At 47.0% G+C, this 16,309-nt stretch overlaps 1 protein-coding gene across 8 annotated transcripts in view; it reads left to right on the top strand.

The window, feature by feature from the left end:
* FAM13C (family with sequence similarity 13 member C) overlaps window positions 1–16,309 on the top strand; it is a 914,350-nt gene that overhangs the window by 798,918 nt on the left and 99,123 nt on the right. For 7 of the 8 annotated variants that reach the window (XM_063961752.1, XM_063961754.1, XM_063961756.1 and 4 more), the window contains one exon: window positions 11,294–11,441. In XM_063961752.1, coding sequence (XP_063817822.1) covers window positions 11,294–11,441 — 148 coding nt within the window. The remainder of the gene's footprint in view (window positions 1–11,293; window positions 11,442–16,309) is intronic. The other variant, XM_063961755.1, reaches the window with a different exon arrangement.

Below are 16,309 nucleotides of genomic sequence, written 5' to 3'. Positions count from 1 at the left end.
TTTAGTCGCTCTGTTGATCGGAGAATGATTGACAGGAAGTGGGTGTTTCTGGGTGGTAACTGAGCGTTTTCCGGGAGTGTGCTAAAAAACACAGGCGTGCCAGCAGAAAACGCAGGAGTGGCTGGAGAAACGGGGGAGTAGCTGCCCGGACACTGGGCGTGTTTGTGACGTCAAACCAGTAACTAAACGGACTGAGGTGATCACAATCTAGGAGTAGGTCTGGAGCTACTCAGAAACTGCACGGAAATACTTAATAGCAGAATTGCTAATCTTTCATTAGCAATTCTGCTATGCTAAGATACACTCCCAGAGGGCGGCGGCTTTGTGTTTGCATTTCTGCTAAAAGTAGCTAGCGAGCGAACAACTCGGAATGACCACCATGGTTTTGCCCAACTGCCAACAAATTTTCTGCGGCGATCAGATCTAAATTAGGCCCTATATTGACATTCATACCATCTGTGCCCCTTCCTCTTCTGACCATGGGCACTTGGTGTTATTTTAATTAGCTATTGGTGAGAGTGGAGTTTACCTGTGACTCAGATGTCATGTGACCATTCATGACCAATGTGTACTGAAAGCAGGAAGTGTGATGATGTCATAGGATGGTTCTTAAGAGCCCAGTGAGCCTGTGGCTGCCAGCATATGGGGTGTTCACACTCAGTCACATACAGGTGTCATATCAAATTACTCAGCAAAATCACTTGATGCAACCTTTCCGCATCATGTTGTGACAAATATGCAGTTACGACAAAAGATGCCGAACATTAGCAGAGTCTCTGGGGACTGGCGCGCTGAGAGGGGCTGCTTGGCACGACTGCAGCAATGATGTATGAGGACACATTGGTACTTCCTCCATCTGGTATTGAAGGTGGAGAAATTTACATGGCGACTGTATCATACTATGGGCTCTGTTTATCAATGTAATCAGTGGTCCTTTTTATTTTGTATTGCTAAAGCAATACTGATTGGGATAATGCCGTTATTATACAATTATCACCTGTCCGGTGATGTACAGCAATATGTCACCGCTCCCTCAGTGATAACCTCATCTCAGTCGCTGACAGCTAACTCTACTGGTAACAGGCTGATGTACGCGCGTACACAGTTGCGTAACATGGCAGTGACGGCAAAGCTATGCCAGGATGGTGTTACTTAGCGTAGAAAATCAAGTAAAAATTGCCTGATTTTGTTGCCCCAATATGCCCTATAAGTGCCCGTAAATGGGTTAGAGATGGAGTCTTAACCCTTTGATAAATGGCACAGAGGAGTAAAGGAGCCTTTTTCTGGCAGTTTCATGGGAAAATTGGCTCTTCACTGCTTCATAGAGCCCTAATTGTTTATAAAACTTGCTAATAGCTTCCAACTATGGATTGAACACAATATACACATGCCTGAATAGGTTTTATTTCCTTTCACCGAGTTTATTTGTTCACGTGGGGCAGCTGACACTCATTATTGTACATGTCACAGTTATGACATTTCTAATGTTGTACAAAACTGGAATGAGCAAACAGTCATCGCGCAGCCTTGGAAACGCAGCTACCTCCAAGTTTGTTTAACAAACACTGGATGGAAGTAACATTTATAGGAGCAGTTTTCACAAAGGCTATTATTCATGCTTTTAAGGTACTGTACCTCCTGGTGGTATGTCATAATACAATGCACATTTAATCATAATGTCTTGATAAATACTAAATTAAGTTAGAGGCTGACATCACTCACAAAATGTGCACATATACACACACAGATATGTATGTATGTGTGTGTGTGTATATATATATATATATACACACACACACACACATATACATTTATATGTGTGTGTGTATATAAATACCTATATATATATATATATATATATATTATAATTATTTACAGTGTATTGCGATTTAGGAATGGCTTTGATATAAAACTATTCCACATTGTTCCTGAACTCTGACAGCTTCTTCGATAAGCAGCTGCCCTGGCAAAGACTTCCAGTTACACTGTTATGGCTAATTCCAGCGGGGTGAGCATACACTCCAGGGTTCGTCCCGGCAGTCTGACTGCGCACTGCAAAAGCCAGAGGAGGCAGAGGGATCTAATCACCTCATTCCAGACCACCATCGTCCAATAAGTAAGAGTAAGCTGATGCCATTTGTAGATGGTGTTCGCTATAAAAGAATTGTATTTTCTAAGATTAATAAATAGCTCAGCCGCAAGGTCCCCACACATTGTATGCTGATGTGGTGACGTGCTCTTATACTGACAGTAGCACAGGACATATCTGCCATATCTCCCACATTATAGGCTCAATAAGTGGCCTTTTATCTTAAGTTAGCGATGATCATGTAGGTACTGCTGTTTCCACAGGATTATTGGGGCATTTAGATTGGATAAATAGGCCCCTAAATGCCTTTATAAAAGACATCACCTGCCTGCCATTAGTGGTTGGTTAGATGCCACCCTGTTAAGGCAGTGCCAGCGTTTATATACTTATTGTGACTGAATTTGGCAGGCATTGTAAATGCTGAGTTTTCTGCAGCGCTCATACAATGTAGGAGGTACTATTCACAAGAGCAACATGTAAGCATGACAGGTATATTAAGCCTGGAGAAGTGATAAAGTAGTGACAAGTGGAAGGTGATAACGCACCAGCCAATCAGCTCCTAACTGTCATTTTTCAAACCCGTAATGATTGGCTGGGGCGACATCACCTTCCGCATGTCACTGCTTTGTCACTTCTCCAGGCTTATTACGTCTGCCTCTTGGTTTCCAGGGCTAACCTATATGACATACATGTCAGCAGCATAGCCCATCTATCCTGTGATACCTTTATGAGCCCACCCCATTAACACAATTATGTAAATAAATAACCAGCATTGCAGAGAGATATTCACATACAATAGGCCCGAATGACCAGTGTACTAATCACACAAATGCTTTCAGTTGCTACAGACAGTAGGTCATGTTCTTATAGTATAAATAGTCAAACATAGATTGGTAATATGTCCTAGGACAAAAATGTAATTTCTCTGACGTCCTAGTGGATGCTGGGAACTCCGTAAGGACCATGGGGAATAGCGGCTCCGCAGGAGACTGGGCACAAAAGAAAAGCTTTAGGACTACCTGGTGTGCACTGGCTCCTCCCCCTATGACCCTCCTCCAAGCCTCAGTTAGATTTGTGTGCCCGACCGAGCTGGGTGCAATCTAGGGGGCTCTCCTGAGCTTCTTAGAAAAAGTTAGTTTTAGGTTTTTTATTTTCAGTGAGACCTGCTGGCAACAGGCTCACTGCAGCGAGGGACTAAGGGGAGAAGAAGCGAACCTGCCTGCTTGCAGCCAGCTTGGGCTTCTTAGGCTACTGGACACCATTAGCTCCAGAGGGACCGAACACAGGCCCAGCCTCGGAGTCCGGTCCCAGAGCCGCGCCGCCGGCCCCCTTACAGAGCCAGAAGCAAGAAGAGGTCCGGAAAATCGGCGGCAGAAGACATCAGTCTTCACCAAAGTAGCGCACAGCACTGCAGCTGTGCGCCATTGCTCCTCATGCACACCACACACTCCGGTCACTGATGGGTGCAGGGCGCTGGGGGGGGGCGCCCTGAGCAGCAATATAAACACCTTGGCTGGCAAAAATACATCACATATAACCCCCAGGGCTATACGGATGTATATTAACCCCTGCCAGATTCCAGAAAAAAGCGGGAGAAAAGTCCGCCGAGAAGGGGGCGGAGCCTATCTCCTCAGCACACTGGCGCCATTTTCCCTCACAGCTCCGCTGGAAGGACGTCTCCCTGACTCTCCCCTGCAGTCCTGCACTACAGAAAAGGGTAAAACAAGAGAGGGGGGGTCACTAATTAGGCGCAGTATAATATAAACAGCAGCTATAAGGGGAAAAACACTCTGTATAGTGTTATCCCGGTATATATATATATATATATATAGCGCTCTGGTGTGTGCTGGCATACTCTCCCTCTGTCTCCCCAAAGGGCTAGTGGGGTCCTGTCCTCTATCAGAGCATTCCCTGTGTGTGTGCTGTGTGTCGGTACGGCTGTGTCGACATGTATGAGGAGGAACATGATGTGGAGGCAGAGCAATTGCCTGTAGTGGAGATGTCACCCCCTAGGGGGTCGACACCTGAGTGGATGGGCTTATGGAAGGAATTACGTGAAAGTGTCAGCTCTTTACAAAAGCAGTTTGATGACATGGGACAGCCGGCTACTCAGCTTGTGCCTGTCCAGGCGTCTCAAAGACCATCAGGGGCGCTTAAACGCCCGCTATCACAGATGGCAGATACAGACGCCGACACGGATACTGACTCCAGTGTCGACGATGAAGAGACGAATGTGACTTCCAGTAGGGCCACACGTTACATGATTGAGGCAATGAAAAATGTTTTACACATTTCTGATAGTACAAGTACCGTTAAAAAGGGTATTATGTTTGGTGAGAAAAAACTACCTGTAGTTTTTCCTGCATCTGAGGAATTAAATGAAGTGTGTGATGAAGCGTGGGTTTCTCCCGATAAAAAACTGATAATTCCTAAAAGGTTATTGGCATCATACCCTTTCCCGCCAGAGGATAGGGCACGTTGGGAAACACCCCCTAGGGTGGACAAAGCGCTCACACGCTTGTCTAAACAGGTGGCACTGCCGTCTCCTGATACGGCCGCCCTTAAGGAACCTGCTGACAGAAAGCAGGAAAATATCCTAAAATGTATATACACTCACACGGGTGTTATACTGCGACCAGCAATCGCCTCAGCCTGGATGTGCAGTGCTGGGGTGGCTTGGTCGGATTCCCTGACTGAAAATATTGATACCCTGGATAGGGACAGTATATTACTGACTATAGAGCATTTAAAAGATGCATTTTTATATATGCGTGATGCACAGAGGGATATTTGCCGACTGGCATCAAGAGTAAGTGCGCTGTCAATATCCGCCAGAAGAGGGTTATGGACGCGGCAGTGGTCAGGTGATGCTGATTCCAAAAGGCATATGGAAGTATTGCCTTTTAAAGGGGAGGAGTTATTTGGGGTAGGTCTATCAGACCTGGTGTCCACGGCAACTGCTGGGAAATCCACATTTTTACCCCAGGTAGCCTCTCAACATAAGAAGACGCCGTATTATCAGGCGCAGTCCTTTCGGCCCCATAAGGGCAAGCGGGCAAAAGGCTCCTCATTTCTGCCCCGGGGCAGAGGGAGAGGAAAAAGGCTGCAGCAAACAGCCAGTTCCCAGGAACAGAAGTCCTCTCCCGCTTCTGCCAAGTCCTCAGCATGACGCTGGGGCTCTACAGGCGGACTCAGGCACAGTGGGGGCCCGTCTCAAGAATTTCAGCGCACAGTGGGCTCACTCACAAGTGGACCCCTGGATCCTTCAGGTAGTATCTCAGGGGTACAAATTGGAATTCGAGACGTCTCCCCCTCGCCGTTTCCTAAAGTCTGCCTTACCGACGTCTCCCTCCGACAGGGAGGCGGTATTGGAAGCCATTCACAAGCTGTATTCCCAGCAGGTGATAATCAAGGTACCCCTCCTGCAACAGGGAAAGGGGTATTATTCCACGCTGTTTGTGGTACCGAAGCCGGACGTCTCGGTGAGACCTATTTTAAATCTAAAATCTTTGAACACTTACATACAGAGGTTCAAATTCAAGATGGAATCACTCAGAGCGGTGATCGCGAACCTGGAAGAAGGGGATTATATGGTGTCTCTGGACATCAAGGATGCTTACCTCCATGTCCCAATTTACCCTTCTCACCAAGGGTACCTCAGGTTTGTGGTACAGAACTGCCACTATCAGTTTCAGACGCTGCCGTTTGGATTGTCCACGGCACCCCGGGTCTTTACCAAAGTAATGGCCGAAATGATGATACTTCTTCGAAGGAAAGGAGTTTTAATTATCCCTTACTTGGACGATCTCCTGATAAGGGCAAGATCCAGGGAACAGTTGGTAGTCGGAGTAGCACTATCTCAAGTAGTGCTGCGGCAGCACGGTTGGATTCTCAATATCCCAAAATCGCAGCTGATCCCGACGACACGTCTTCTATTCCTAGGGATGATCCGGGACACAGTCCAGAAAAAGGTGTTTCTCCCAGAAGAGAAAGCCAGGGAGTTATCCGAGCTAGTCAGAAACATCTTAAAACCAGGCCAAGTATCAGTGCATCAATGCACAAGGGTCCTGGGAAAAATGGTGGCTTCCTACGAAGCAATCCCATTCGGCAGATTCCACGCAAGAACATTCCAGTGGGACCTGCTGGACAAATGGTCCGGATCGCATCTTCAGATGCATTAGCGGATAACCCTGTCCCCAAGGACAAGGGTGTCTCTCCTGTGGTGGTTGCAGAGTGCTCATCTTCTAGAGGGCCGCAGATTCGGCATTCAGGACTGGGTCCTGGTGACCACAGAATCCAGCCTGCGAGGCTGGGGAGCAGTCACACAGGGAAAAAATTTCCAGGGCTTGTGGTCAAGCCTGGAGACATCACTTCACATAAATATCCTGGAGCTAAGGGCCATTTACAATGCTCTAAGCCAAGCAAGGCCTCTGCTTCAAGGTCAGCCGGTGCTGATCCAGTCGGACAACATCACGGCAGTCGCCCACGTAAACAGACAGGGCGGCACAAGAAGCAGGAGGGCAATGGCAGAAGCTGCAAGGATTCTTCGCTGGGCGGAAAATCATGTGATAGCACTGTCAGCAGTGTTCATTCCGGGAGTGGACAACTGGGAAGCAGACTTCCTCAGCAGGCACGACCTCCACCCGGGAGAGTGGGGACTTCACCCAGAAGTCTTCCACATGATTGTAAACCGTTGGGAAAAACCAAAGGTGGACATGATGGCGTCCCGCCTCAACAAAAAACTGGACAGGTATTGCGCCAGGTCAAGGGACCCTCAAGCAATAGCTGTGGACGCTCTGGTAACACCGTGAGTGTACCAGTCAGTGTATGTGTTCCCTCCTCTGCCTCTCATACCCAAGGTGCTGAGAATTATACGGCGGGGAGGAGTAAGAACTATTCTCGTGGCTCCGGATTGGCCAAGAAGGACTTGGTACCCGGAACTTTAAGAAATGCTCACAGAGGACCTGTGGCCTCTACCCCTGAGAAGGGACCTGCTCCAGCAGGGACCCTGTCTGTTCCAAGACTTACCGCGGCTGCGTTTGACGGCATGGCGGTTGAACGCCGGATCCTAATGGAAAAAGGCATTCCAGACGAAGTCATCCCTACTTTGATAAAAGCCAGAAAGGATGTAACCGCAAAGCATTATCACCGCATCTGGCGGAAATATGTTGCGTGGTGCGAGGCCAAAAAGGCCCCGACGGAGGAATTTCAACTGGGTCGATTCCTGCATTTCCTGCAAGCAGGAGTGTCTATGGGCCTAAAATTAGGATCCATTAAGGTCCAGATTTCGGCCCTGTCGATTTTCTTTCAAAGAGAACTGGCTTCAGTGCCTGAAGTCCAGACGTTTGTTAAGGGAGTGCTACATATACAGCCTCCTTTTGTGCCTCCAGTGGCACCCTGGGATCTGAATGTTGTTTTGGGTTTCCTAAAATCACATTGGTTTGAACCACTCAACACTGTGGACTTAAAATATCTCACATGGAAAGTGGTCATGCTGTTGGCCCTGGCTTCGGCCAGGCGTGTGTCAGAATTGGCGGCTTTATCCTGTAAAAGCCCTTACCTGATTTTTCATACGGACAGGGCAGAATTGAGGACTCGTCCTCAATTTCTCCCTAAGGTGGTTTCAGCGTTTCACCTGAACCAGCCTATTGTGGTACCTGCGGCTACTAGGGACTTGGAGGACTCCAAGTTGCTGGACGTTGTCAGGGCCCTGAAAATATATGTTTCCAGGACGGCTGGAGTCAGAAAATCTGACTCGCTGTTTATCCTGTACGCACCCAACAAGCTGGGTGCTCCTGCTTCTAAGCAGACTATTGCTCGCTGGATTTGTAGTACAATTCAGCTTGCACATTCGGTGGCAGGCCTGCCACAGCCAAAATCTGTAAAAGCCCATTCCACGAGGAAGGTGGGCTCATCTTGGGCGGCTGCCCGAGGGGTCTCGGCTTTACAACTTTGCCGAGCAGCTACTTGGTCAGGGGCAAACACGTTTGCTAAATTCTACAAATTTGATACCCTGGCTGAGGAGGACCTTGAGTTCTCTCATTCGGTGCTGCAGAGTCATCCGCACTCTCCCGCCCGTTTGGGAGCTTTGGTATAATCCCCATGGTCCTTACGGAGTTCCCAGCATCCACTAGGACGTCAGAGAAAATAAGAATTTACTTACCGATAATTCTATTTCTCGTAGTCCGTAGTGGATGCTGGGCGCCCATCCCAAGTGCGGATTATCTGCAATACTTGTACATAGTTATTGTTAACAAATCGGGTTATTGTTGTTGTGAGCCATCTATCCAGAGGCTCCTCTGTTATCATACTGTTAACTGGGTTCAGATCACAAGTTGTACGGTGTGATTGGTGTGGCTGGTATGAGTCTTACCCGGGATTCATAAATCCTTCCTTATTGTGTACGCTCGTCCGGGCACAGTATCCTAACTGAGGCTTGGAGGAGGGTCATAGGGGGAGGAGCCAGTGCACACCAGGTAGTCCTAAAGCTTTTCTTTTGTGCCCAGTCTCCTGCGGAGCCGCTATTCCCCATGGTCCTTACGGAGTTCCCAGCATCCACTACGGACTACGAGAAATAGAATTATCGGTAAGTAAATTCTTATTTTAAGCTTGGTGCACACTAGACGATATGTTGATCGGACCGACATCAGGCACATTGTCTAGTGTGTACCCACTATGTCGTTGATAATGCGTATCCCGCGGGTCTTCAGCAACATCCTAGCGACGGCCATGCTGCCAAATGCAGCATAGTCGTTGCCCACATCGGCAATGTGTGTATGTACTTTGCCGATGCCGTTGTGCGCAATATTGCTGGGTACACACAGCATGTAGCGTGTAACCAGCTTTATTTTACTGACATATTTCTAAGCTTACATGCAGCTGGAAACCATATTGATTGGTTGTTTCTGCTGTTTCCATATACTGCTATCTTTGTTACAGTCATTATTCATACCCGTTTCAGATATAAACCCTGGCTTTAACTCGGCTCGGGCACTGGACACAGAACCCGGGTTGAAGCTGGGGTTACACATACCTCCCAACTGTGACTGACACACGCTGCGCACAGCATCTATTCACAGTTCAGGGAGAGCCTGGGGGCACCCCAGCTATTCTAAGAGTGCTGGGCTTACCCCCTACAGTGACACGAACACGGCTCCTGCTAGGCTCCACCCTCTTTTCGGATGCACGCGCTTTCGGTGCGCACAGAGGTCCTGACTTGCCATTCTACAAAGTTAGGAGGCATGGTTAGGAGACCTGTCTGGTGGACCAGGGTTATTCTTGGGATGTCACCCTTGACACCGGACCCGGGTCTTCCATCTAGCAGTGGACGCTTGAAGATGATGTCATCTCCAAGCGCTACTGTGGCCGCTAATGAACTCCTTTTAGGCATGAGCCGGGTCATCAAAACCCAGGTCATACCTTTCACACATAAGCTGGGGCACTGACCTGAGTTGCAAGTCCCTGCAATAACCCTGGCAGATTGCTGGGTCGCGGACCCAGGACTGTCAGCCCGGGACTGCCCCTTTCAGACATAAGCAGGACCCGGGTCGAGACTATGTGCTCCTGCAAATTCCCAAGTTTTTCCTTATGTCTGAAAGGGGTATTAGACAGTGACTACAGCATGCTGACCGGTACTCCATGTCAACACGATACATGTACTATGTCGACTTGGAACATGCAGACACCTAACGCTTACTGTAACATTTCTATTGTCAACACTATGACTATGTAGACTGTGTTTACATTGTAGGATGTTGACATTTTAACTACAATCAGGTGATACAATTAAACATCTGGTTTCAACATAATTACTGTCTATATTGGCATTATCGACTTGCTATACCATACACACATAGGGTACTATGGATGGGTGACATGAGATATGCAGTACTACCCATTTATGTAAAGGAGTGGTTGGGTTATTATAGCCATGGTCATGTACGCCTAAGCAGCGGGGCTGGAAGTAGTGGTGAGCATTGGGGGTCATTCCGAGTTGATCACTCGCTAGCTACTTTTAGCAGCCGTGCAAACGCATAGTCGCCGCCCACGGGGGAGTGTATTTTTGCTTTGCAAGTGTCTGAACGCCTGTGCAGCCGAGCGCAGCAAAAACATTTTGTGCAGTTTCAGAGTAGCTCTGGACTTACTCAGTCCTTGCGATCACTTCAGTCTTTTTAGTACAGCAATTGACGTCAGACACCCGCCCTGCAAACGCCTGGACACGCCTGCGTTTTTCCAAACACTCCCAGAAAATGGTCAGTTGACACCCATAAACGCCCTCTTTCTGTCACTCACCTTGCATTCAGCTGTGCGAATGGATTCTTCGTTAAATCCATCACCCAGCACCGATCCTCTTTGTACCCGTACGATGCGCCTGCGCATTGCGGTGCATACGCATGCACAGTTTTGCTGTTTTTTCACCTGATCGCTGCTCTGCGAAAATCAGCAGCGAGCGATCATTTTGATTGACCCCCATTGTCCTGCATGTGTGTGCTTGTATTGTGCCGTTGTCCTGTGGGAATTCCGGGGGTGTTCCGAGAGAATGGGATGACTCAGTGCACAGTGTTCTGCATCACAGCTAGGTTGCCTGTGCTCTGCAGTACGTCTCAGCCTCCCCCCAATGTTCTGCAGGGAGGGGTAGCAGGATCCCTGCTCATTTAGCAGCTGCTGTTGATTTATTCATGCGATATACTGGTAACGTGATAGGCAGCACAAACAGCGAGTGCCCAGGATGAATGATACTGTGACAGCAGCAGCGCCTGCAGACTCTGCAGAGCCCCTGCATCACCCACTCATTTAACCCCATCGCAACAATCTGTGTAAAGGTATGGCTGTTTCATCAATGGAAGGAAGGGGGCTGCGTTCTCAGCCTGGTGATGTCATAGACATGAATGGAAGACTGGTAGCCTATACTGAGCATTGAGCCCCCTCCCCCTGCACCAGATGCATTGATCTGAATGAGAATGAGGTCAGTCTGACGGAATCACCGTCCCCTGGTGTCATAAATAATCCATATACATGAGGGGGGGGGGGGGTTTATGAGGCGCATTTGCGTAGGCTCAGCTTGGTGGTTCCCCATTAAAGGGCTTGTGCCTGGAGCAGCCCTGTTATTATAGGGAGGAAGTGCCTGTGTGTTGCAGAATAGCTGCCATCCCAGATCTCAGTGACCATTTGCAGCCAGCCCTGATGTTCTGCTTCTGTCTGCAGAATTCTTTCCTGAAGCTACAGGCCCTGGAAACTGATCTGTGTTCTGCTTTTCTGCCAACCCAGGAGGAGGTGGTGCAGTCTTATGGCTGCAAGGAGACGACCAGCTGCCTTGTCCAAAATGTGCCAAGTGAGGCAGTCAGCCATGCAGGTAAGGACCACTGATCATTTAAAGATTGTAATAACCAGTCCACCATTTGGTGTTACCTCTCTGCCTTATTAGAAAAATGATATATGTGTGCTATGTGTAATAAAGTATGCACCTCCCACCCACTGTTTTTGGCTCCATCATTTGCATCTCCACTTGGGAGAACTGTCTGACATACCCTGTAATGTCTGTCACACTCACTAGTAGAGTGATTACATCAGCATTTATTAAGGCAGACAAGTTGTAATTAACATCATGTTGCTTTACAGCACCGTCCTCTGACTGCTGGCATTAACTGTTTACTGAGGATGAGAGTTTTGTTACTGAATGTGTGTCTTTTTCAATTAAAGACATTAAAAGCAAGCATTTTAAGCTAAATGTAAGTATGTCCTCACTAGTGTGCACACTCGAATGAATGGAGGAATCTAAGTTACATATTCAAACCGGAGTGTTTTCATTTAGCCATTTTTATTATACTCACTATCTTCTGCTTTTGTGAATGGTTATTATTTATTGAGCTAGCGCTGCATTGAGCTTCTAGGTTTTGTTTGGAAGGCACAGTTATTATTTACTAACTATACTGTAAATCCCATGTACAGTATACCTAGGTACCTGGTTGCAGTGATTAGATGTCTTTACCATATCGACATATTAGTGAGCCAATTTAATAAACGCAAGGTGCTGAATGCTTAATTGAGTTTTCATATATTGGTTCTGGTTAAAACAAAGATATATTTGATTGTTTTGTAAATTAAGTCTTACATCTTTTGCTTATTTAAATATTTTATTGTGGTTTGGAAATGCAGTGGTTTCATGTTATTTGCCACGAATGCTGTAACTCTAACAAGGATTATTATTCTCAGTTTGCAGGCTAATTGTGAGACCAGCTAACAAACTAATTATTACTCATATTTTAATGTTATTCTGCATTTTATTATTTTGGATTTTTCTTCTTCTTTTTTTTACTGTTTAGCATACTTAAAATAAAGTACTTAAACGAGAAGGCAGTACTATACAGGTTGAGGATCCCTTATCCAAAATTCTAAATCCCATGTTTTTTGGTCCCCTACTAAGATAATTACATATGTATTATTTATTATGTGTATATATAGATATATAATATAATATACATACATATATATGTGTCATTATCTCAGTAGGGGAATCAAAAATGTGTGATTTTGAATCTTGGATAAGGGATACTCAACCTGTATTAGGTCCCACATTCACAGATTTTATGATGGTTCACGTCCAAGTGAGTTCCCCTGCATTTGAATCAGATTTTCTGACTAAAGTCTGGGTTGTATGTACATACTGTATTTTGAAAACCTGTGTATCCAGTGGCATCAGAGGTGGCAATATTGGTATTTGAGTTTTTCCTTTGTCAGTGGCAGAGAATCTATATAAGTCAGAATGGAATGTCCTGAGAAGGATAAGCGCATTCTCGGCGAGGATGTGCGCCTGCGCGAGGAGGGTGGGGCGGAGTAGACAGTTGCAGCTGTGGTAAGTGCGGTGGATAGTGACAATAGAGTGACAGGTGCAGGCTGAGGTGATGCATCAATTTTACTGGCATGTGATAAAACCTAATAACCATAAACATTTGGTATGCTGTTCACATGCAAATGATATGTATTTGGCATGATAGTAAGTTTGTGCATATATGTCCCGAATGTAAGCTGTATCAAATTTTATTTGATAGCCCATTAATTTCAATGGGGCTTCCAGTGTGTTTCATGTAGTTGCAATGAACAGTCTGTTAAAAATAAGTGGGTGAAACTCCATACATAAGTAAATGAGCAGTGTGGATTCAACCAGGTGTTAAAAACATTCCACAGAGATTCTGGTCCATGTTGATATGATAGAATCATCCATTTGTCAGCTGTGCATCTCCTGTTCCGCTACATCCCAAAGTTGCTTTGTTGGAGTGCGTTCTGGTGACTGACCACTGGAGTAAACTGAACTCATTGTCATGTGTGTGCAACCAGCTAGTGCTTTATAACATTCAAAGCAACTAATCTTGCTGGAAGCAGCCATTGGAAGATGTGCAGACAGTAAGCATAAAGGATTGCACAAGGTTAGCAACAATACTCAGGTAGACTGTACTCAAGTGGTATTAAGTAGTCACAACGTGCTAAGAAAACATTCCCCACACTATTACATTACTACCCGCCTGAACCGCTGATACACTGCAGGGTGGATTCATGTTGCTTACCCTCAAGTCTGGCCCTCCAGCTTTATGTCAGTTTTTTTTCCAGTCTGCAGCTGTGCCCACAGTAGCCTCAGTTTCCTGTTCTGAGGTGACAGCAGTGCAACCCTGTGTCAACTTCTGCTGCTGTAGCCCATCCATTTCAAGGTCCAGTGTACTGTGCTGTGAGATGCTATTTTGCATACCACTGTTCAAATGCATGGTGATCTGTAGGCCCTACACACTGGGCGATATTACTGACAGATATGAACAATCTCATTCATTAATGAACGAGATACCGTTCATATCTTTCAGTGTGAAGGCAGCAACGATGAACGATGCGCGGCCCCGCGCTCGTTCATCGTTGGTGCCCCGTCGCTTGTGCATGCAGGCCAATATGGACGATCTCGTCCATATTTGCATGCGCTGCTATAGAGCCGGGAGCCGTATCGGCGGTCAGGCAGCTTGGCGGCGGGTCGCGCAGTGTGTAGGGCCCTACTCTGAACCTCCTGTCAGCTTGAACTAGTCTATCCATTTTCTGACCTCTGAGTGCAATGTGTTTGCATTCTTTAATTTGACTTATATGAATTTAAGCCTGCAGCCATTTCCTTGTTAGTGACAATATGTTTAGGATGCATTAGTTGTTATTGCAATCCAACCTTGCTATGATAGTCATAGGGGTACATTTTTAAAAACGAATAAAAGTGGAAATACTTCTTTTAATCCAGTATGCACAAAGGCCCTCATTCCGAGTTGTTCGCTCGGTAAAAATCTTCGCATCGCAGCGATTTTCCGCTTAATGCGCATGCGCAATGTCCGCACTGCGACTGCGCCAAGTAAATTTGCTATGCACTTAGTAATTTTACTCACGGCTTTTTCATCGTTCTGGCGATTGTAATGTGATTGACAGGAAATGGGTGTTACTGGGCGGAAACAGGCCGTTTTATGGGCGTGTGGGAAAAAACGCTACCGTTTCCGGAAAAAACGCAGGAGTGGCCGGAGAAACGGAGGAGTGTCTGGGCGAACGCTGGGAGTGTTTGTGACGTCAAACCAGGAACGACAAGCACTGAACTGATCGCAGATGCCGAGTAAGTCTGAAGCTACTCAGAAACTGCTACGAGGTGTGTAATCGCAATATTGCGATTACTTCGTTCGCAATTTGAAGATGCTAAGATTCACTCCCAGTAGGCGGCGGCTTAGCGTGAGCAACTCTGCTAAAATCGCCTTGCGAGCGAACAACTCGGAATGACCTCCAAAGTCACTGAGACTGTATATGCACTATCAGTAATTCTTCATGTCCCTGTTTCAGGGCTGTGATTTGAAGGATGCTTAAAGAGCATGTAAATACACCTTTGGGTCCTTATTCAGCTTCAGTTGCAGATTTGCCAGCATGCAAACACCCAGCAGCAAAGCGATCACAATGCAGTTGCAATCTCTGATTTCTGGATGCCCCCCTGCCTCTGCAGCCAGGCTGCGAAGGCAAGCGCAGGGCGGCCATTTTGATGTGTGGGCGGTGATATCACGCGGCCGCCCTGAACCCAGCTCCATTTCCCATGCCACGTCTGCCCAATGCTGCGTCACCTTCCCTGCAACACCGCCCTGCGAATGCGGCAGGGCATACGCATAACTGAACTACGATCGCATCTCCCCGTATGTGGACGTGCAGAGCGGGTCCGGCGCGTTTGCACTGGTGGGGTAAACAGGGAGATGTGATCGCATCTCAGTAGTGACTACTACTGAATACCCCCCTTAATGTTAATTTATGTCAAAAGCTGTGTATTATCGGGTATGGTATAACATGTCATGACATCTTCATTCACAGTGTCAACGCTGACATAATGTTGACATTATGAATGTTGGAAGTCCTACTGTATGTTAGCCTTAAAATTAACCCTAACCCTAATAGCAGCGTAACCCTAACTTCATCTGTCAACATTCTGACTGTCAATATTCAGAATGTTGACATTATGTCTGTGTCGATATGGTGAATGCTGACATGTGAAATGTTGATATTCTGAACATGTCGACATCCTTACTACATCCCATATCACTTAGGGGAAAAGCTATTTTCTGCCACATCCTTGTTTGGGTGTAGTATGGTATGCCGGCGGCCGGGCTCCCGGTGACCAGCATACCGGATCCGGGAGCCCGACTGCCGGCATACCGACAGTGTGGCCAGCGCAAAGGAGCCCCTTGCGGGCTCGCTACGCGCGCCACGCTATTTTATTCTCCAGGGGGGTCGTGGACCCCCACGAGGGAGAATAGCTGTCGGTATGCCGGGTGTCGGGATCCCGGCGCCGGTATACTGTGCGCCGGGATCCCGACATTCGGCATACTGAAGACCACCCCCTTGTTTGCATCTTTGGCAGTGTAGTGTGTGCAAATGTGTGCTAATACTGCTACAAGCCCTTCCCTGGTGTACACCAGTGCGTCTGAGTAAGCATGGACTAGGACGCCCACTTTAAGCATCTTTAGATGCAGAAATACCACCTGGTGCATCGTTAGACATAACCATTGATCGCACCATTGGAACATGCACCAGGCCCATGCTAGATGAAGAATCTCTCTCAGTGTATGGCCTCCAATATGAGTAATTGAGAGCCGGAGTTCTCTCCCAGTTTAGGAACATGCCTGTGACACTCCTACTGTATAACACGCCGATAAGACAGACCATCTTTGTGCGTTT

This window comes from Pseudophryne corroboree, chromosome 3 (assembly GCF_028390025.1).
Source record: "Pseudophryne corroboree isolate aPseCor3 chromosome 3, aPseCor3.hap2, whole genome shotgun sequence".
Classification (NCBI taxonomy): domain Eukaryota; kingdom Metazoa; phylum Chordata; class Amphibia; order Anura; family Myobatrachidae; genus Pseudophryne; species Pseudophryne corroboree.
This window is presented reverse-complemented; position numbering and strand designations above follow the sequence as displayed.